Genomic DNA, 22,327 nt, shown 5'->3' on the forward strand with positions numbered 1-22,327 from the left:
TCTCAAAACTCCCTTATTATCCTTTCCAACAAAGGAGACCGATGTAATAAATCTTGGCATGAGTCATTTAATCCATCTCACTCCTCCAAGAAGTGCTATTCCCATACCAATCTAAAGATGATGAATTGGGTCCTTTTTAAAAAATATCCCCAGTGAAGGAGTTTTTGTCAGTAACTTATTTCATAATCTAAAAGAGGATTCTAAAAATGATTTTATGTTATAACAAATAATCATGCAATTATTTTTAAAGAACACAGTGAAAAATATACATATAGTACACATTTTATCAATATCTCTCTTAAAGATGGATGGCCCCTTGTGAAGCTTAAATTTATAAATAAATTTTCTGGGATGTAAAATGTTTTAATAACCTATGAAGCTTTTCTACAGATTTGATCATAATGTTGCGAGAGGAACCAATAATGTAGAGAAGATTTTTCTTTGGAGCTTGGCTCTCCTGATCAGACCTAGAATACAATAAATAGATTTTTTGTAACATTTTTCTTCAGAGAAGTTCTGAGAACAGCCACCTCATCTGTCCTCATGAGGCAATTGTGAAGTAGAAAGAGATGTGTGCTTCAATTTTTCTTTAATTTAGAAATGAATTTATGCCGGGAGTGGTGGCGCACACTTGTAATCCCTGCGCTTGGGAGGCGGAGACAGGAGGATCATGCTGGTTTGGAGCCAGCCTCGCTGGCTTAAGAGACCCTGTTTCCACAAAAAAAAAGTTAAAAAATAGGTCTGAGAGTGTAGCCTGTGGGAGTGTATCCCGGGGGTAGAAGGGCTTCCAGGAACCCAAGTACCACCAAAAAAAAAAACAAAAAAAAAAAAGAAATGAATTTATAAGGTGTCTAATGGAGACCCAAGTTTTCTCCTTATGTAAACAAAGTGAAGAAAACAATTGTACGAAGTTCTGCCATCTTTTAAGATTATTCAAGTTGGGTGTGGTGACTCACACCTGTAATCCCAATACTTAGGAGGCTAAGACAAGGGGATAGCAGGCTGGAGGCCAGCCTAGAAAACTTAGCAACACTCTCATCAACTTAGCAAGATCCTGTTTCAAAATAAAAAATAAAAAGAGCTAGGGGTGTATCTCAGAGTTAGAATACCTCTGGGCTCAATCCCCAGGAGTGCAAAAAAATAGTAAGAAATTTAAGATGATTCAACCATCTAAATTCAAAAATAGGATAAAATGGTTATGGGCCCCAAAGTAAAGAGAAGAGTTAGTGAATAAGTCTCTCCTTTAACCTCTTCTAAATAAAAATAAACAAACACCTATTACATGGAAGGAAACAAGCTGTAGAATACAAATTTAATTGTAAATAAAGCCTTTTATATAACATGAGAAGCTGAAAGTGTATCTACCAAATGCACATGACAATGAGTCATTAAAACCACAAGCAACTTTATTTATCAAGGATGTCAGTTAAAATCTACTTCCTCTTGAAAAAGAAAAACACACTGAAGGGATATGCAGAGTTTGAGTTGTATCATGGTTCCTGACAGCAAGAGACACGGCAGTGTTTAAGGGACAATAAGCACTAGGTCCTCCTTGAAGCAGGGAAAAGGACAGGTGAGCATTTCATCAGTACAGGAGAGAGAGAGAGAGAGAGAGAGAGAGAGAGAGAGAGAGAGAGAGAGAATGAACTGTCCACATGAAAAATATATCTGCAGAGGGACTAGACAGTAGGATTTAGATCTGAATCCAAGCACCTAATTTAAAAAAAAAAAAATTAGAAGCCTAAAAAACAAGATTACAAGCCTAGTCATGCAACATCTAGAAATTCCCTTATTTGCTCATTACCCACAGAGGTAACGAGGTTCTCTACAACTCTATGAAGCAGAAAGTCAGTAACAGCAAATATGTTCTTGCCTCTCTAGGTTTAAACTGTCTAGGTGATCTGCGGAGCTATGGATCACTTGAGATTACAGTGAGAAGAGCTTGTTGAAGCAGGGTTGACAATAGGTCTTTTCATTCTGCTCCCTGAAGATGCCCTTGGACAGCTGTGTCAGGCAGAAAGCACACACGAAGTGCTCGGGGTGGAACTTGTGCCCCATGGCGCTGATGCAGCGGCCGGCGATGGGCTGCCCGCACCCATGGCAGAGGGTTCCTCGGCGGTGGTGGTAATGGAGCTCGCAGAATGGACGTCCATCCAGTTCAAAGAAGGAGCCAGTAGAAAAACTGCTGAAGCAGTCCTGGGGGTGGAGGGAAGATAAAGAAAATGGATTCATATATAAAGAGGGAAAGTATCAGCAAAGATCGATACTCAGTTAACTTCCACTTGCAGGAATTTCACTTGATTCACGGGCAAATGAGGGTTCAGCTGCCCGCTTGCAAAATGGTGAGCACAAGCCCATGGGGGTGTGGTGTCTTCATTCTCCTTTAGGAAGCCCATGTGAATCCCGCATCCATGACTGTAAACCCTCTTACAAGGTATAGCTCTTCATCTCAGGGGAGAACTCTAGATATTCCCTAGGTCCAAAAATCAACGGAGTATACAGACCCCACACACAAAGCATTCTGGGTGCCAGACCGCGTCCATGGCTGAGAGGTAGTTTTCCAACACAGGGCGGTTGCAGCCACCACACTTGGGTGAGAACATGGCTAGGAAATCCTTCCGGCAGTATGGCTTCTTGTCCTTCTCGTGAAAGCCTGGAGAAAAAGGATTAAGGATTCCCGGCTGTAGTTTGAGTCTATAAAACCACGTCAGGGGCAGAAAAGTGGTCAATGATCCCTCCTCTCACAACCTCTGTGTCCTCACATTTGACATGGGCTTAACTCTGGATACCTACATGAAAAGGTCATTGGGAAACTACATGAAATAATGCAGGTAAGGTGTTTTAAGTTTTGTGTCTGGAGTCTGGGAAACGTAAGAATGCCTCTCTCTGCCTTCATGGTGAGCCCGCCTGTGGCCCAGATGGTCCCGCTTGCCAGCCTCTCCTTGTGACTCAGGAATCAGCTCAAATGCCACCTTATCAGACAGGCATCTCATCAGTCCCTCAAATTATCTCTAGTCTGTCTTCCCTCTCTGAACATTAGCTCTGAGAGAAATGAGAGACTATTGGTCTTGTTATCATTATATTCCCAGGATCTAAAATAGCATCTAAAAAAAAGTGCCTAATATTTTAAAATAAAATACTACCAAATAAAAATGTCCAAGTAGATGTAAGATCTAAATGTAGTAATTCAAAGCACATAAATTCTTGCATTAAAAATGGATGGATTCCTTTTTAATCTGGAAATGGATAAACTGTCATAAATATGCCTCAAATTTTAAAAGGAAGTTAAAGATTAATAACTTTAGTAACATAAAAATACATTAATTACTTATGTATGTTGAGAAGTACCATAGGCAAAATCAAAGACAAAAGACAATCTGAGGGAAATACTTGCTAATTATATCCTCCTAGAAAAAAACATGGCTGATGCAAGAAGTTCCTAAATATCTGTATTATTTATATTATTGTATAAAATTAAAAAGTGAAAAATATAATTGGAAAAAATCCCTAAAAACTGAATCATATTGAAAGAAATTAACTATATATCAAATAAATTACATGACCAAAGGAAGAAAATGATTTATTCAAGTGACTTTAAAACATATTTGAGCATACAGTCCTAACGGATATCTTCTATAGGCAAAAGAAGCTAAAAGAAATCTTTAACTGCTTTTGCATACACTGGTATTTTTCATTAGAGAGCAGATTTTTTATGCTTTTACCACATGCACAAGAAAGGGCTAACTATGTGTGAGGATATGTTAATTTTTTTGACTATGGAATGATCTCACTATATGTCCAAAACATCATGCTGTATATCTTAAATATATAGAATACAATAACTATCACTTGCAATGTTTACATTGCTTTTTAAAAATTAACATAGGCAATTGTCTAAAAAGCAAACAATTAATCATATATATATATATATATATATATATATATATATATACACATACATACATACACACACACACATATGCCTTACTTGATCTGTTTCCTACTTATTCAACATAGGTAAGAAAGTATATTTGTGTTTAAATTTCCAATAGTGAAGAGGTTTTTTAGCTAATTAGTAGTTCAATTTCTAATTTTATATAGGTATTAAAAACTGTTAAATAAATATACCCAGTGCTAGAAAATATATGGGGTCATTCACATGTTAATATATTCCTGGTAATAAAATTAACTGTTTAGAAAGCCATTTGAAAATATATCTCAAGAATTTTTAAATAAAGGCATAGATATCTCAATTCTAATAATTAATCCATATAAAAAATCAAAAGAAAGAAGAACACATGTTTATAGATATTCATTGCAACACTACTTAAACACTAGCAGTGATTTCAATATGCTACTGTGGACAAATTGAGTTGTTTCCAATATTTTGAATCATAAATCATGCTTCAAAGAACATCATCAGGTATGTAGCATTATATCTCTTATAAATGACTTACATGAAATCCTAATTAAATGGCTGATATTGTTAAAATTATTTTTAGGACTTCCAGAAAACACTATCAGTAGAGAAATAAAAACTATAAATATAAGGGACAGAGAAAAAGAAGACTAGAAGAACAAACCAGAGAGCAGAAAAGAAACTGGCCTGATTTGCAGTGCTGGGCGCTGAGCTGGAGCCATCTTGCCTCACACCACCAGACTCCAGAGAGAAAAAGGTAAACAAGGAGCTGAAGTGAGCAACTGCAGATCAGTCAGTTGTAACTAAGTAGTTCTTTCAGCACAAAGACCATCTAAAACTTCCAGCGGCCAAGCTCATCACACCTTCCAGGGATTCAGAGTAGAGCTCAAAACCAGAAAAGAAACATGCCAGCCTCACGGCCAAAGGCATGAAAGCAGCACCATATTGCCAGCAGCAGTAGCAAGTTCACCACACCCAGAGAGTTCCAGACCAGCACGCACCAAAAACGTAAGTAAAATTGCAGCCTCTACAGGAGAAATCCCAGTGCCGCACCCCCAGGGACTCACACAGCTTTGATAAACTCCCTGGGTCTAAGATACTGCAGTTCAACCCAGTGAATGAGTAGTGGTGACAGAGATACCACATCCTAGTCACAGCTTCCCATGGAAAAATGCCCAGCCTGGTGCCCGCAGGGTCTCACGCAGCCTTCACTAACTCCCTGGGTCTGAGACTTTATGAGATACAACCCAGTAAAGGAGTAGTGTTGACTGAGATTACCACAAACCCCAGAGATCCAGAGCACCATAGATGAAGTCATGGTGACCTGGAGAAGAAACCAGAGAAGGTACAAACTTCAGAAATCATGGGAAGGAGGAAGAAAAAAGGAGCAATGAACTCCCACAACCCCACAATATCAGAACCTGATAACAAAGAAATTCAGAGATCTCCAGAAGATCAAATCAGGAATGTAACTATAGAAATAATACAGGACTTTCAAAAAGAATTTAGAGAGTGCGAAAGAAATAAAGGATGCAATCAATGAAGGCATCAATTCAAACTATAAACAACCAATTAGACCACATGGAGAATAGACTCTCGCTCCTAAAAGATGATTACTCCAAAAATGAACACATAGTTTATAACTTAGAAAAAACAACTCAACAGCAAGAATTGGACATTGAAGAAATATGCGCCAATTTTAAGAGAACTGACCTAAGAATAATAGAAATAGAGGAGGGAAAAGGTGAAACCAAAGGGATCAATAATCTCTTCAAGGAAGTAATAGCAGAAAATTTTCCAAACATAGAGCAAGAGGTCGATACACAGGTTCAGTAAACATATAGAACTCCCTTTAGACAAGATCAGAGAAAAGGTTCCCCATGCCACATAATAGTCAAAATGACCAATGTAGAAGCCAAGGAGAGAATCTTAAAGGCAACAAAAACAAAAGGGCAAGTGACATTCAGAGGTAAACCAACCAGAATCACTCCAGACTTCCCAAACCAAGTCATTAAAGCCAGAAGGGCCTGTTATAACATATTCCAAACTGTGAAAGAAAATAACTTCCAGCCAAAAATTTCCTACTCAGCAAAACTATCTTTCAAATTAGATGGGGAAATAAGAAGCTTCCATGACAAACAGAAACTGAAAGAATTTATGTCTTCAAAACCAGCACTAGAGAAAGTACTTAAAGAGATTAACTTCAAAGAAGAAATAGGTAATACACACCAGAACCAGAGAAAAAAGTATTTCAATGAGCAGACAACTAAGCAAAGAAAAATAAACAGTATTTCAGACAGAAATAAAATCGTAAAATGTTGGGAATTAAAAAACATCTCTTAATAATCACACTGAATGTAAATGGCCTCAACTACCCAATAAAAAGACATAAAGTGGCAAAATGGATTAAAAATCAGAATCCATCTATCTGCTGCTTGCAAGAAACACACCTTACAAGTAAAGATAGTAACAAACTCAAGGTAAAGGGCTAGAGCAAGGTAATCTATGCTAATGGTACTCGAAGACAAGCAGAAGTAGCAACTATGATATCAGACAAGTTAGACTTCAAACCCAAACCTATTAGAAGAGACAAAGAAGGTCATATTTTACTGATAAAAGGAACAATCCAGCAAGAGGAAATAACAATAATCAACATCTATGCCCCAACATAGGTGCAGCTAATTTCATAAACAAACACTTTGTGACATGAAGTCACACATATATCCCAATACGATAATACTGGGTGACTTCAATACACCTCTCACACCATTAGACCAATCTTTTACACAAAAGGTCAGTAAAGACACCTCAGACCTAAAGAACACCAGTGATCAAATAGACCTGTTGGACACATAGAATATTTTACCCAACTACAGTGGAGTTTATAATTTTCTCAGCTGCTCATGGAAAACTTCTCAAAATAGATCACATCCTGGGCCAGAAAATCAGCACTAGCAAATTCAAAAAATGTTACATACTTCCCTGTGTCTTTTCAGACCACAATGGAATGAAACTAGAAATCGACTATAAGAAGACCCAGAGAAACCACATAAACATGTGGAGACTGAGCACCACACTTTTGAATGAAGAATGGGTCATAGAAGATGTAAGACGTGAAATCAAGAAATTTCTAGAAACAAAAATAGAGATACAACATATCAAAACCTCTGGGACACTTTGAAGGCAGTATTAAGAGGAAAATTTATAGCACTGAGTGTTCACATAAGAAAAACAGAAAATCATCAAATAAATAACCTAACGACACACCTGAAAGCCCTTGAAAAGTAGGAAAAATCTAACCCCAAAGCCAGTAGAAGACAGGTAATTATTAAAATCAAAGCAGAAATTGACCAGAGTGGCAAGCATAAAGAAATCAAATAACAACAAATGCTGGCGAGGATGTGGGGAAAGAGGAACTCTTTTACACTGTTGGTGGGAGTGCAAACTAGTTCAGCCACTATGGAGATCTGTGTGGAGATTCCTAAGAAAGCTAGGAATAGATCCACCATACGATCCAGCTCTACCACTCCTGGGTATTTTTCCAAAAGGGTTGAATCCAGAGAACTATAGCAACATATGCATACCTATGTTCATAGCAGCACAATTCGTAATAGCCAAAATATGGAACCAACCCAGGTCTCCATCAACAGACGAATGGATTGCAAAACTCTGGGAAATACACACAATGGAATTCTACTCAGCCTCAAAGAAGAAGAAAAAATCATATCATTTGCAGGAAGATGGAAAGTCCTGGAGAGCATTGTGTTGAGATCAGCCAAACACATAAGGAGAAGGCACATATGTTTCCTCTAATATGCCCAAACTAGGGAACATAGAGGATACCAGTGGTACTCCAGGTAAGGGAGGGGAAATACCAGCAAAGCTTGAATGGAAAGATAGAGGAGGAGGAAGACTGAACTTGACTAATGAGGGTCTACATCCAAATATGTGTAAAATTATGAATATGTCATGGTTACCCTGGACAATCATTGGTGGGAGAGGGGAAGGGAAGACAGGGACGGGGGGGGGAGAGGGCAACAAATATAGTTTAAATGTATACCATTTATGTTCAATAAAAAAATTTTAAAAAATACAATGCAGAAAATCAACAAAACCAAAACTGGTTTCTCAAAAAATTAACAAGATAGATAAACCACTAGCCAACCTAACTTAAAAAAGAGAGATAATCAACCCAAATTATGAAGATAAGAGATGAAAAAGGAGACATTATTACTGGCAGTGTAGAAATCCAGAGGATTATCAGAAACTACTTTGAAAAACTATACTCCAACAAAATCGAAAATCTGGAGGAAATTGACAACTTTCTAGATAAATACAACCTTCCTAAACTGAGTCAAGAAGATATAGAACGCTTAAACCAACCAATGACAATCAAAGAGATTGAAAAAGCAATAAAGGGCTTACCATCAAAGAAAAGCCCAGGACCAGATGGTTTTCTAAGTGAGTTCTATAAAACCTTTATAGAAGAGCTAACCCCAATACTCCTCAAACTATTTCGTGAAATAGAAAAAAGCAGAACCCTCCCAAATACATTCTGTGAAGCCAGCATCACACCAAATCCAAAACTGAGTAAAGACAGTTCAAGGAAGGAAAACTACAGGCCTATGTCTCTGATGAACTTGAATGCAAAAGTACTAAACAAAGTACTAGAAACACGCATTCAAAAACACATAAAGAAAACCACACACCATGACCAGGTAGGGTTCATCCCAGGGATGCAAGGCTGGTTCAACATATGAAAATCAATCCATGTAATTCATCATATGAACAGAATCAAAGACAAAAATCACATGATCATTTCAACAGACACTGAAAAAGCATTTGATAAAATACAACATCCATTTATGATAAAAGCACTGCAGAGAATTGGAATAGAAGGAACATATCTCAACATCACAACAGCAATCTACAATAAGCCCACTGCCAATATCATATTAAATGGGGAAAAACTTCAAGAATTCCCCCTAAAAACAGGAATAAGACAAGGATGTCCATTATCACCACTTCTCTTCAATATAGTATTAGAGACTCTAGTCAGAGCAATAAGGCAAGAAAAGGAAATCAAAGGAGTACAAATAGAAAAAGAAGAACTCAAACTTTCACTATTTGCAGATGACATGATACTATATTTAGAAAACCCAACAAACTCAAAACAAAAGGCTCATAGAACTGATCAACAAATTCAGCAAAGTATCTGGATACAAAATCAATCTTAAAAAATCAGAAGCTTTTCTGTACACCAACCATAAATCCACTGGAAAAAATTCAGAAAATGCTTTCACTCAGGATTTCCCACAAAAAAAATAAAATACTTAGGAATAAACTTAACCAAGGAGGTAAAAGACTTCTACAAAGGAAATTATAAAACACTGAAAAAAGAAATCAAAGAAGATCTTAGAAGATGGAAAGATCTTCCATGTTCACAGATAGGCAGAATAAATATCATTATAAAGGTCATACTTCCAAAAGTGATCTACAGATTTAATGCAATACTCATTAAATTACCAAGATTATTCCTCACAGACATAGAAAAATCAGTCCTTAGATTAATTTGGAATAACAAAATACCCAGAATAGCCAAAGTAGTTCTCAGCAACAAAAACCATGCAGGAGGAATCACAATACCTGACTTTAAACTGTACTACAAAGCCACTGTAATAAAAACAGCATGGTACTGGCACAAAAACAGATACAGAGACCAATGTTGCAGAATAGAAGACCCAGAAACAAATCGACACACTTACAGCCAATTGATTTTTGACAAAGGGGCCAAAAACATAAACTGGAAAAAAGGTAGCCTGTTCAACAAATGGTGTTGGCAAAAATAGTTAACCACATGCAGAAAATTGGAAATTAATCCCACTTTCTCACCCTGTACAAGAGTCAATTAAAGATGGATCAAATACTTGGAAATTATATCTGAGACCTTGAGGCTCCTTGAAGAGGGTATAAGTCCAACACTGCAACACACAAACATAGATAAAAAACTTCTCAAAAAGACCACAAAGGCACAACAAACGTGGGATTGCATGAAACTGAAGAGCCTCTGTTCAGCAAAGAAAACTGTCAAGAACCTCAATCGAGAACCAACAGAATGGGAGAAGATTTTTGCCACCTACTCCTCCAATATAGGACTAATATCTAGAATATACAGAGAAATCAGGAAACTCAACACTAAAAAAAATAATAATCTAATCAAAAAAATGGGCAAGTAAACTAAATAGACACTTCAGGAAAGAAGAAATTCAAATGGACAATAAATGCATGAAAAAATGTTCAACATCGTTGGCAATCAGAGAGATGCAAATCAAAACTACCCTGAGATTTCACCTAACCTCAGCTGGAATGGCAATCATTCAAAACACAAACAACATCAAATGCTGGCAAGGATGTGGAGAAGTGGGAACTCTAAAACATTGTTGGTGGGATTGCAAATTAGTACAACCACTTTGGAAAACAGTATTGAGAATCCTCAGAAGAATGGGAACAAATCTACCATTTGATCCAGCAATACCTCTTCTGGGTATCTACCCAAAAGAAAGTAAACCAAACTACCATACGAATGCATGTTTATCTATGTTCATAGCTGCACAATTCACCATAGCCAAACTATGGGACCAGCCCAGATGTCCAGCAACAGATGAATGGATTACAAAACTGTGGGATATGTACACAATGGAATTTTACTTAGCCATAAAAAAACACAATTACATCATTTTTAGGGAAATGGATGGAACTGGAAGACCTTATGCTAAGTGAGATTAGTCAGTCAAAAAAAAAATTAAGAAATCAGATGCTTTCCCTAATATGTGAAACAAAGGAAAAATGGATCATAGGAGGAACTCTAGGTGAAAAAGGAAATCCTACAGAGGAGAAAACAAGACAACCTAAATGAGGGGATGGGAGGGGGGAAGAAGGAAATTCTCTAAAGCACACAAAGTACTTAAACATATCGAAGTCAACCACTAAGCCAAGCATGGGAAGGAGGGATGGGGAGGGAATGAGGTAAGAATTGGGTAGCGGCTAAATGGGCGATGTGTACATGTATGTACACACAAGTTTTTTACCCCATTATGATGTATGAATACAATGCACCAATAAAAATTTTTAAATTATTTTTAAAACTGTAAAATAATACAGATAAGTGCTTACGTGGGTAAAAGAATTTTTAGCTACATTATACCTTAATTATACATAACTATGAATAAATACAGAAAAACAAAAATATGTTTAAGTTAACAGGATAATGAGTTATATGTGAATTTTTTACAAGGTCTTTACATTGTCTTTATGCAAAAAAATAGAATTCATGAATTCATCTTCAAGCACTTGCTCAAGTAAGTCAGTCCTTCTGCTTCAAAACTTACTTTCCATCCCGTGCATTGGCACATGCCTGTAATCCCAGTATTTGGGAGGCTTAGACAGGAGGACTGCAGGTTTTGAGGCCAACACATGGTCACTTAGCAAGATCCTCCTTCAAAATAAAAAGGCCTTGAGGTATAGATCAGAGGTAGAATGCCACTGGGTTCAATACCTAATACTACCACCACCCCTATATATATATATATATATATATATATATATATATATATATATATATATATATATACACATATATATTATTATATTATATTATATATTATATAATATATATGAATATATCATATATATGAAAGAAATGGAAGGAAGGAAGGAAGAAAGGAAGGAAGGGGCAGGAAGTTAGTTCTCCCAGGGATCCAGATGGCTTATCCTCAAATAGTATGTAATCATTCTAGCTCCTTTAACGTATAGAATAAGTTAATAGTTAGTTGGCTATGATTATTATCTGTCTCTCTCATTGGACTATATTTACCTAAGAGCCAGAACTACCTTTTTTGCCACTCTCTCTCTAGTGCCTACAATAGTACCTAACACATACGCAGTAGTTGTTCAATAAATATATTTCAGATGGGCAGACATATGAACAATGTTACAATAGCAAAGTTGAGATGGTCTGCTCTACAAGTAGGTTGTAATTTGAGAGTCTCACCTTAGTACTGACTAAAATCTATATATAAATAGGTGAACTTTTCTGTTGAGGAATGCTCCTTAGTACTTAACTTGGGAAGGCTACCTAACATGAAAATGAAGTTGTCAGCAATCCCATTTAGGGAGCACTTGCTTTGCACTATTTCCTCTCAGGACTCTACCTATAGTACTAAACTGAAATTAGTTTATTCGCAACATTCCTTTGAAGTAGGTTTTAGTCACATTTTGCAAATTAAATGAAAATAATTTTTTGTGTGGATCTGGAGATGGAACCCAGGGGCATTTGACCACCAAGCTACAGCCCCTGCCATATTTTTTTATTCGTTATTTTGAAACAGGGTCTCACTAAGTAGCTGAGTCTGTCCGCAAACCACTTTCCTCTGGTCTCAGCCTCCCAAATGCTGGGATTACAAGCATGCACCACCATGCCCAGCTTAAAATAAATTTTAAAGAAGTTAGTCAAAACTGGAGTGGAGGAGCTGAGATTCAAATCCAGGCCTAACTGCAATGTCAGTTAGGGGTTGGGTTAGGGGTTAAGGTTAGGATGCACTTCAATACATCCTAACTTTGACCTCTCTGTGGTAACTGTCAGTATCAGCTGAGCCCCAACATTATAGCACACTAATTTTGTAGTTATGAATACTCTACTTGTGCCTAACCTAAAATAGCAATCTGGGCATGGTGGTGCACGTTTGTAATCCCAGCATTTGAGAGGCTCAGACAGGAGGATCCAAGTTTGTGAACAGCCTCAGCTATTACTTAGTGAGACCCTTTGCAACTCAGTGAGACCCTGGTTCAAAATAAAGAATATAAAATAGGGCTGGGGTATAGCTTGGAGGTAGAATGCCCCTGGGTTCCATCCCCAGTACTGCAATCAATCCATCAATCAATCAATAAATAGCAAAGCCCGCACAGTAATCTGTATAGCAGCCTCACCTAGACACATTTCTAGAAATCTACTCCAATGGCGGTGGCCAGATCCCAAAATTGCAGTTGGAGCAGTAAGGAGCTGGGCTACTGTTTTGCCCCTTACTTTCTGCTATGTTTTGATAGGGCTTGTTTTACTCAACTATGTTTTCTTTGAAAAGCAGACAACTTAGCAGAATTCTGAGGCTGAAGGATCTAAGAATCCAAATTCGTAATTTCACACACTGTCTTGAGTTCCTCCTCTAACCTGAGACACAGAAGATCTCACTTTACCCCCCCCCGCCCGCCAATGGCTTTCTAGAGTCTTTTCAAGGGAAACAATGCAGAAAAAAAATCCATAACCATCTTTCTTGTTTTTGTGTGGTACAGTATTTTCTAAATTTTTGCATACATCACTCACCTGAAAACTTGTTAAAATGCAGATTTCTAGGTCCTCCCCTCAAGCACTTTTTATTCAGTGGATCTGGGATGGGGCCCACAATACTGCATTTTGAACAAGTCCCCAGGTGATGCTGATGCTGCACAAAGCCAATGGCATGAAGCTTGCCTATAAAGAGGTATGATGTAAGACACGCCAACTGTAAGACACACCAGCTAACCTAGGAATGACCCTCATCCAGGCAACTGCAGGCCATCTGGTCTCAAGAGTGACACCGCAGGGAAGGAGCGGCCTCGGTTCAAGCTGGGTGAGCCTCAGGAGAGGAGTCAAAAGCAATCAGCCAAACTTGCTGTGATACCCTGCTTTTAGTAAGCCGATAAATTAGAAAAGTTTCAGGACTGACTTTCATGGGAGCTCTCTCTGGGGCCAATTACCTCTGGAGGACGAATAAGAGATGCTGACAATTAAAGGTTCACAGAGAGAGGGAGGTGTTTATACTCTGGTGAGACTCTGAGCCAACGGGGAAATTAGAGAGCACCTGGATAATGAACAACTAGAAAGAAACACAGGTAGGCACGGAGGAGCTGGTCCCTGCAGGAGGATGCGAAGGCCCAGTTGTGCTTAGAAACTTGAGCCTTAAAGAGGAATTCTCTACAATGAAGAAAAAGTACAGATGAATTTAATTTCCCAGGAGGCTTAAACTGTCATTATCAAAGCTCTATGTGTGACTATGTGACTTGGGGTAAAAGGCAGATGCCCCCTAATCAATGGGCCGACCAGATGATAGGAGACATGTTGACAAGAAAACCAGAGATAAAAATGAAAATGCAGGCCGGGCGTGGTGGCGCACACTTGTAATCCCCTCGCTTGGGAGGCGGAGACAGGAGGATGGCGCAGATTCAAAGTCAGCCGCACGCACTGGCTTAAGAGACCCTGTTTCCAAAAATAAAATAGGTCTGGGAGTGTAGCTCGGAGGTAGAAGGGCTTCCAGGAACTCCAGTACCACCAAAAAAAAATAATAATAATAATAATGAAAATGCAACCTAAGAGGAGCTTCTGATTAATGAGGCCCTTTTGTCAAGCATCTCCAATAATATAGATATCCTTCAAATGTAACTTGATGTTTATACAAAGTCTTTAAAATGACCCAGTCACCCTTGTCTATTGAGAAGGGATCCAAGTCAGTAACAGTGAGAATAGCCACCTTTCTGTGCACTGGTTATTTTTCTTTTGTACATAACCTATGGCTCTACTTAAAATCAAGCCAAGTGTGATGGCCTCAGAAATATAGTGAGGCTCTCATCAATTTAGCAAGACCCTGTCTCAAAATAAAAAAAAAAGATAAGAAAGGTTAGGGTATAACTCAGGTAGAATAAACACCCCTGGGCTCAACCCCTGCCATCCTTCCCCCAAAAATATCTCTATTCTGTTGTTCTGCCTCCAGGCAACTTCCACATCATGACCATCCATAGGCCATATTCTCTTGCTGATTGAACTGTTCAACTAACTCTCCTGTTGATGGCTACTAGTGCGATATAAATTTATTGACACATTTTAACACGCTTTAGATTCTCAATGAAAAACGTTGCTCAACTAAAATACAATCTAGAAATAAAATGTCTAACGATTTGTGAAATGTACTGTGCAGCTCCAGTGAACAAGCAAATCACCACAAAACACTTTGCTAGTGGATTATGTCAGTGTATCTGGGTCTATTGTCAAATAAAGCACATCATGTTGGTATGAAAAAAGTAAGAGGATCCAACAGTAAAGAAGAATTGGGTCTCAGTGAAGGGGAGGTTAAGATGTTGTAGAAAAAAAGAATGGAATTTGCAGAAATGGGCCCTGAGTCATTTTATTTTGTGGAACTGAAAATTGAAACCAGGGCATTCTACCTCTGGCTATACCCCCAGCCCTTTTTATTTTTATTTCAAAACAGAGTCTCACTAGGTTGCTATGGGTCTCTCTAGGTTGCTGAGGCTGGCCTAGAACCTGCAATCCTCCTATCTTGGCCTACCAAGTACTAGGGTTATAGGTGTGAGGTTAGTTTATGAGAAAATCCCATATCCTCAACCTTATACGTGTATGACTTTAAGAAGAAAACTTTACCTCACTGAGGTTAAGTGTTTTCATCTACAACTAGGTAAACTGTGGAATAAAACTGTTCTCACTGAGCTATGGTAGGAATTAAGTGAATAATCATTATAGGTAGACATCATAAATATGTTTGGTATGTAGGAGAGTCTCCATCTTGGTGAAAGGCCTGAACACCCATAGAATTTTCTTCACTTCCTTCTGAAACATCACTAACTTAACAGTGAAAAGAGTACTTAAATTGTAAAGAACCATAAGGAAAAAGAGGAAATGAAAGGAGGTGTCACCGAGGACATATCAATAAAGTTTTCAAATAAAGCAAAGCAGGTTATAAGACTGATGACTACCTTGATCTAAATAAGAAAACGGGAGCTTACATCTTCACAGATGGTAGATGAAAATAAAAATTCGGCTACCCTGAGCTCCATTAAAGGAGCTGAGGAACAGAATATATAAAGTACTCTTTGAGTACAGAGACAGGATCGGTTGAGAGCCTGAAAAGCACTGGAAGATCAGACACCCACCCCACCATAAGATACGGTGATGGTTTCAGAAAATATTAAATCAAAGATTCACAGTGCTCAGAAATACTGGGTACCATAAAGAAATTCTCTACTGAAAAAAAAAAAAGATACTTAAGTAAAAGTTGACACTCCAAGTAGTGAAAACCCCATTTTATTTTATTTTTTATTTTTTTTGTGGTGCTAGGGATGGAACCCAGAGGCTTTCTACCTCTGGGCTACACTCCCAGACCTATTTTTTATTTTACTTGGAAACAGGGTCTCACTGAGTTACTGAGAGCCTCACTAAGTAGCTGAGGCTGGCTTCGAACCTGCACGATCCTCCTGTCTCAGCCTCCCAAGCACAGGGATTTCAAGTGTGCGCCACCACGCCCGGCAAAAACCCCATTTTCTTATCTTATTTGTTTTGGAACCTCAGAATACTGCCAGAGAAAATATCTCTATAGTAAAATTAACTCAAGATAAAAGACTCTGCTAGGTTTGATGGGGCATGCCTATCATCCCAGTACTTGGGTGGTTGAGACAGGAAGATCACAGATTTGAGGCCAGCCTCAGTGAGGTAGTAAGTCTCTCAGTAACTTAGTAAGACACTGTCTCAAAAATGAATAAATAAATAAATAAATAAATAGGGCTAAGGATATAGCTGAGAGGTAGAAAGCCCCTGTGTTCAATCCCCAGTATGAAATGAGACCTAAGACAGTAATTTTCAGGGGTCTACCAAAATCCGGGCCAGGCTCCACCTACCCGAATATAGTAGTCTGCCAATCAACATGTTCTGCCTACCACAGAGGCTTCCAATCTGCATTTTAATGTATTTTTTTAACTTTGTATTTGTTTGTGATCTGGGGATTAAATCCAGAGCATTACACCTCTAAGCTACACCTCCAGCTGTTTTTGTTTTTTATTTGGAAACAGTCTCGCTAGCTTTCTGAGAGCCCTGTTAAGTTGCAGAGGCCTGAATCTGCGATCCTCCTGCCTCAGCCTCCCAAGTACTGGGATTACAGGTGTGCACCACCATGTCCAGTTTAATGTCTTAATCAGGAACGGACAGCAAAAGAGCAATGGCGTTTGACAAAAACCAACGTCAAAGTATGTAAGGTGCCAAGACATAATAAGCACCAAATTCTAAATTGAGCTGCAATGCATCCTCTAAAGATTTTGTCAAGGACTGTTTGTGCAGGTTTATTTATTTTTTATTTTACTTCATTTTTGTACTGGGGGTAGAGCCTAGGAGCATTCTAATTCTGAGCTATACCCCTCAGTCCTAATTTATTTTATTTTATTTTTTTGAAACAGGGTCTGTCTAAGTTGCTGAGACTGGCCTCAAATTTATGACCCTCCTGTCTCAGTCTCCCAAGTCTGGGATTACAGGTGTGCATTGCCACACCAGCTTGCACAGTTCTTGAAGTCCTCCCTCATAGCGATCATATAAAACAGGAAAGGAGAAAACGAAATTGAGAGAGGAATTATATTTGTAAAATAAATAAATAAGCTGGGCATGGTGGTGCACACTTGTAATCCCAGTATTTGGGAGGCTGAGACAGGAGGATGGCAGACAGCCTCAGCTACTTAGTGAAGCCCTTTGCAAATCAGTGAGATCCTGTTTCAAAACAAAAAATTAAAAAATAGGGCTGGGGGTATAGCTTGGAGGTAGAATGTCCCTGGGTTCCATCCCCAGTACCACAATCAATCAATCAATCAATCAATCAATCAAACTATGCTATGAGTGTTTCAGCACTACCAGGAGGGATGCGGTATAATTCTTAGGCACCTTAAGTCAAGAGGAGGACTTCAAAAGAATCACTTAGAGATCCATGTATGTGTGCCCTGCCATTAGTGGGATTCAGTTGATGGTGTCGGACTCATCTTGGAAGAAGTTCATAGGTGAGAGCCTGGCTGAACGGGCCGACGGCAGCTGAAGGCAGAACAGTAGTTGCAAATGAAGTGCGATTCCATTGATTATTAGAGAAAAGCCCAAGTGTTCCATGGACCTGATATAAACATGTGAGTGAAAGGGATGACGTGGAGCCATTTTAATAATTTCTAAAGGATCTCCAGGAGGGAGCGATGAAGAGCCTGTGAATAAAGAAACTCTGAGGAATCAATATTCAAAGAAACGTGGCCGGGGGAACAGCCAGCAGGACGTGTGCAGGGCCATCAAGGGTTTGCTGTTGGAGCTCGGTGCCGTGACACAACCTGTAATTCCAGTAGTTGGGAGGCTGAGGCAGAAGGATCACAACTGGGAGAGAGTGTCTGTGTCACAAGAAAAAGTAGTAGCCAGGCATGGCGGCACACCTGTAACCCCAGTACTTGTGAAGCAGAGACAGGAGAATTGCAGGTTTAAAACCAGCTCGTATCACCTTCGCGAGACCTATTTCTGAATAAAAAATAAAAAAAAGTAAAAAGGGGCTGAAGGTGCGGCTCATAGGTAGAATATCTTGGATTTAATCAGTATTACACACACATACACACACACACACACACACACACACAAAGTAAAAGGGGGCTGAAGGTGCGGCTCATAGGTAGAATACCCTTGGATGTAATCAGTATTATATGTGTGCGCACACACACACACACACACACACACACACAAATAAAAAGTAAAAAGGGGCTGAAGGTGCGGCTCATAGGTAGAATACCCTTGGATTTAATCAGTATTACACACACACACACACACACACACACACACACACACACACACACATATATTTAGAGAGATATTACTATTAGATCTGTATGTAATCCACAAAGTGACAATTCTACATTATGCAGGCCTGGAGAGCATAAACCTAAAACTTCTAACACTTCACCACAGTATGAGACAAGGCGGAAAGGCCCTGCCCTGCATTCCCATCTTCCTCCCACACGTTTCGACCCTGGAAATAGCTGGCAAGAAGGCGAGAGCAGTGAGCGCCAGAGGCGGGGAGGTGGGGGTCATGTAGGGCCCTGTCAGGAAGAAGTAAGTTTTCCACTTTGAAAAACTTGCAGGTTTTACAATTACGGATTTACTATTAAGAAAGGGCACTGTGAGACTGAATTACCTAAGAATTTAGGGTTTTTTGTTTCATATTTTAAATTTATTTTATTTTATAACTGTTTAGTAAGAATAATGAGAAAAGACATGAGACTGCCCAGGAAAGAGAAAAAAGTATCTACCACTGAGTTAATTCTAAAAGGGCAAGAAAAAAACAAATAAGTTTTCTGATTCCATAAGTAAATCATATTTGTTTAAAAAAAAAAACAAGGGGAAATACTAGCTAAGTTTTAATGGAAGGATAGGAGAGGAGAAAGACAGATCTTGATTAACGAGGGTCTACACCTGAACATGTGTAAAATTATGAATAAGACATGGTTAACCTGGACAACCATTGGTGGGGGGGGGGAGAGAAAACGGGGGCGGGGGGGGGAGAGGGCACCAAATATAGTGTAAATGTATACTACTTATGTTCAATAAAAAATTGTTAAAAAAAACAACATAAAAAGTCAGAAAAATAAGACAATTCAGAAAAAAGAAATAAAATCTTCAAAAGAGTGAAGAACAGGTCACATAAAAAGTATCAGGGAAGCCAAGTGTGGTGGTGCACGCTTGTAATCCCAGCATTTGGGAGGCTAAAACAGAAGGATCGGGGTTTGCAGACAGCCTCAGCTACTTAGTGAGGCCCTTTGCAACTCAGTGAGACCCTGTTTCACAATAAAGAATAAAGAATAGGGCCAGGGGTCTGGCTTGGATGTAGAAGGACCCTGGATTCCATCCCCAGTACCACACACACACACACACACACACACACACACACACACACACACACACATTGTGTGTGAGGGATAAGAATAAAATCTTAAAAAAAAACTTCTCCGGAGGGTGAGGTGTTGCACACCTGTTTCCACTACTTGGGAGGCTGAGACAGGAAGATCTCAGATTCAAGGCCGGCCTCAGCAATTGAGTGAAACATTCAGCAACTTAAACTCTGTTTCAAAATAAAATCGTATTAGAGGTGTAGCTCAGAGGTAGGACATCCTTAGGTTTAACTCCAGTACTCTCCCCACAAACAAAACAAAGCAAAACAAAACTTCACCATCATGGGAACTAGAAGACAATGAAGCAGCTTCTTCAGAATTATGAGGCAAATAGTTTCCATGAATAGGATTCTCACAGATTTCTATGTCTAGGCAATGTAAAAACAACAGAATACAAATATTTCCCGTTCAAACAAATATTACTTCCTGTGCAGTCTTTCTCAGAAAGTTTTTAAGAGGATGTGTTCCAACAAAAGAATTAAAGTCAGCATACTACAATAATACATGCATATCCACACTTAATAGCAGCACAATTCACCATGGCCGAGTACGGAAGCAGCCCTCAGTACACTTCAACAGATAAAGGGGTAAGGAAAATGTGAACGCACACACGTGGAGTATGGAGTGTTGATCAGTCATAAAGAACAACCTTGTATCATTTGTAGGAATATGGGTGGAACTTGAAATAAACCAACTTTGGAAAGTCACGTGTCATGTTTTCTCTCAGATATGGAAGCTAGAAAGAAAAAGGAAAAACAAGGGTTGGGAATCATGAAAATAGACAGGATACCATTAGAGTGGAGGAAGGACCAGGAGGTCGAAGAAGGAAAGAGAAAAGGGAGGTACCCAAGAATAACACTGACCAAATTATGCTTCTGTGCTGTCTGAATATGTCACAATGAGTCCCACTATTATTTATCATTATGATATACAAAAAATATTTAAAAGACATAAGATCCAGGAAACAGAGAATCCAGGAAACAAAGGAAAATAGTAAAAGAATTTCCCAGGGATAATGTTGGGATAATGGACCTGAGTGTCTGCTACTCAGAGAAATAAATAAATCTAGGTTGTAGCTAGAAGACATGGGCACTGGGTCCTGCTGCTCTGGGCCTGAGGCAAGGCAGGGCATATGGAAGGGATTTGCTTGGCCAAGCAAGGCTGCACACCTCTTGACAGTCGGGGAGCAGAGGGAGCCTTCTTTCTATACAAAGCCCCTCCCTATCCCTAAGCCATGAACTCGTCAATGGATCCATCCACTGATGAGGCCAAGCCCTTAGGCTCCAACCAGCTGCCGAGGCCCCTCCTTTCATCATGGCAGGACTGGGACCCAAGCCTTCACCTCAGGAGTCTCGGAAGAACATTTACAATCCAAACCTTAATGCCTTTGCAGTACTATTTGAGGTTTTAAACTATGTATTTGTATTTCTTTGACTTAAGAAGTCAGTTTATACAAAAACTGTGTATGGGGGAAGGGTAGAGAGGTGACATCTAGTACTGAGATGGGTGTGTTACAGCTTGAATCTGAAATGTTCCCCAAAAGGTCATGGGCTGAAGTCTTGGTGCCCAATGTGGCAGTGTCCAGAGGCAGCGCTGGGAGGTGGTGGGATCACGAGGGCTCCTATCGTGAAGCACTGGAAACTGTAAGAGGCCTAGCTGGAAGAAGTAGGTCACTGGGGGCCATGGCCTGGAAAGGTCATGCTTGCTCATTCTCTCTCCTCTTCATTCTCTTTCCTCCTCCTCCTCCTCCTCCTCATCCTCCTCCTCCTCCTCCTCCTCCTCTTCCTCCTCCTCCTCCTCTTCCTCCTCCTCCTCCTCCTCCTCTTCCTCCTCCCCCCCTCCTCCTCCTCCTCCCCCTCCTCCTCCTTCTTCTCTGCCTCCTTCTTCTTTCTCCCTCCCTCTCTCTCTCTCTCTTCCTTCTTCCTGACCACCATCAGGTGAGCAGCTTTGCTCCACCACCTGCTCCCTATGACAATGTTCTGCCTCATCACAGGCCCAGAAACAATGGAGCTTCTTGACCCTGGATTGAAACGTCTAAAAGTTTGAACAAAATAAACCTTTTGTCCTTTTAGCTGATTTCCTCCGGTATTTTATCACAGTGACAGAAAGCTAACACAGGGCACTCAGATGGTAGAGGATGAATCCACTACTGACACAGCAGTGCACAGCAGGCTCCAAGGAAAAGCAGTGCCAGCTTTCTCATCCATCACCAGTCCCGGGTTTGGGAAGCAGCCTCCCAGCCTTACCTTCCGTACCAAACACCTCTCCACAGTGGGAGCAGAAGAAGTGCTCGGGGTGCCAGGTCTGGTTCATTGCCGTTAGCACTTTCTGGAGAGGGAATGCATGGAGAGACATTAGAAGGCTGTGGAGGTTCTCAGTGAGTAAGAGCTGGCGGGAGGGAGGAGAGGAGATTCACTTACATCCAGAATGGGAGCAGCACAGTAGGCGCAGCGTGGAGAAAAGAGGTGGTGGTAGTCCCTGGGGCAGTAGGCCAGGCCACTCCGCTCAAAGAAGGGACTGGAGCCGATCTCCTCTTTGCAGTGAGTGCACACAAAGTGCTCTGGATGCCACGACTGCCCGAGGGCATGGATGACCTAGGAGAGGGCATGGAGCCTGAGATGGGAGCCCAGTGCAGCTCCT

General features: G+C 39.7%; 1 protein-coding gene across 1 annotated transcript in view; it reads right to left on the reverse strand.

Annotated features, from left to right (window-relative positions):
- Positions 1 to 1,926: 1,926 nt before the first annotated feature.
- The window catches only part of LPXN (leupaxin), a gene marked incomplete at both ends in the record, with an annotated part of 40,233 nt that continues 19,832 nt past the window's right edge, over positions 1,927 to 22,327 (reverse strand). The window contains 4 exon segments of the mRNA XM_080719788.1: positions 1,927 to 2,196; positions 2,505 to 2,653; positions 21,934 to 22,015; positions 22,108 to 22,281. Of these exon segments, the coding sequence (XP_080575914.1) occupies positions 1,927 to 2,196; positions 2,505 to 2,653; positions 21,934 to 22,015; positions 22,108 to 22,281 (675 nt within the window).

The sequence above is a fragment of the Muscardinus avellanarius genome, assembly GCF_963383645.1.
Source record: "Muscardinus avellanarius genome assembly, chromosome: 1".
NCBI lineage: Eukaryota > Metazoa > Chordata > Mammalia > Rodentia > Gliridae > Muscardinus > Muscardinus avellanarius.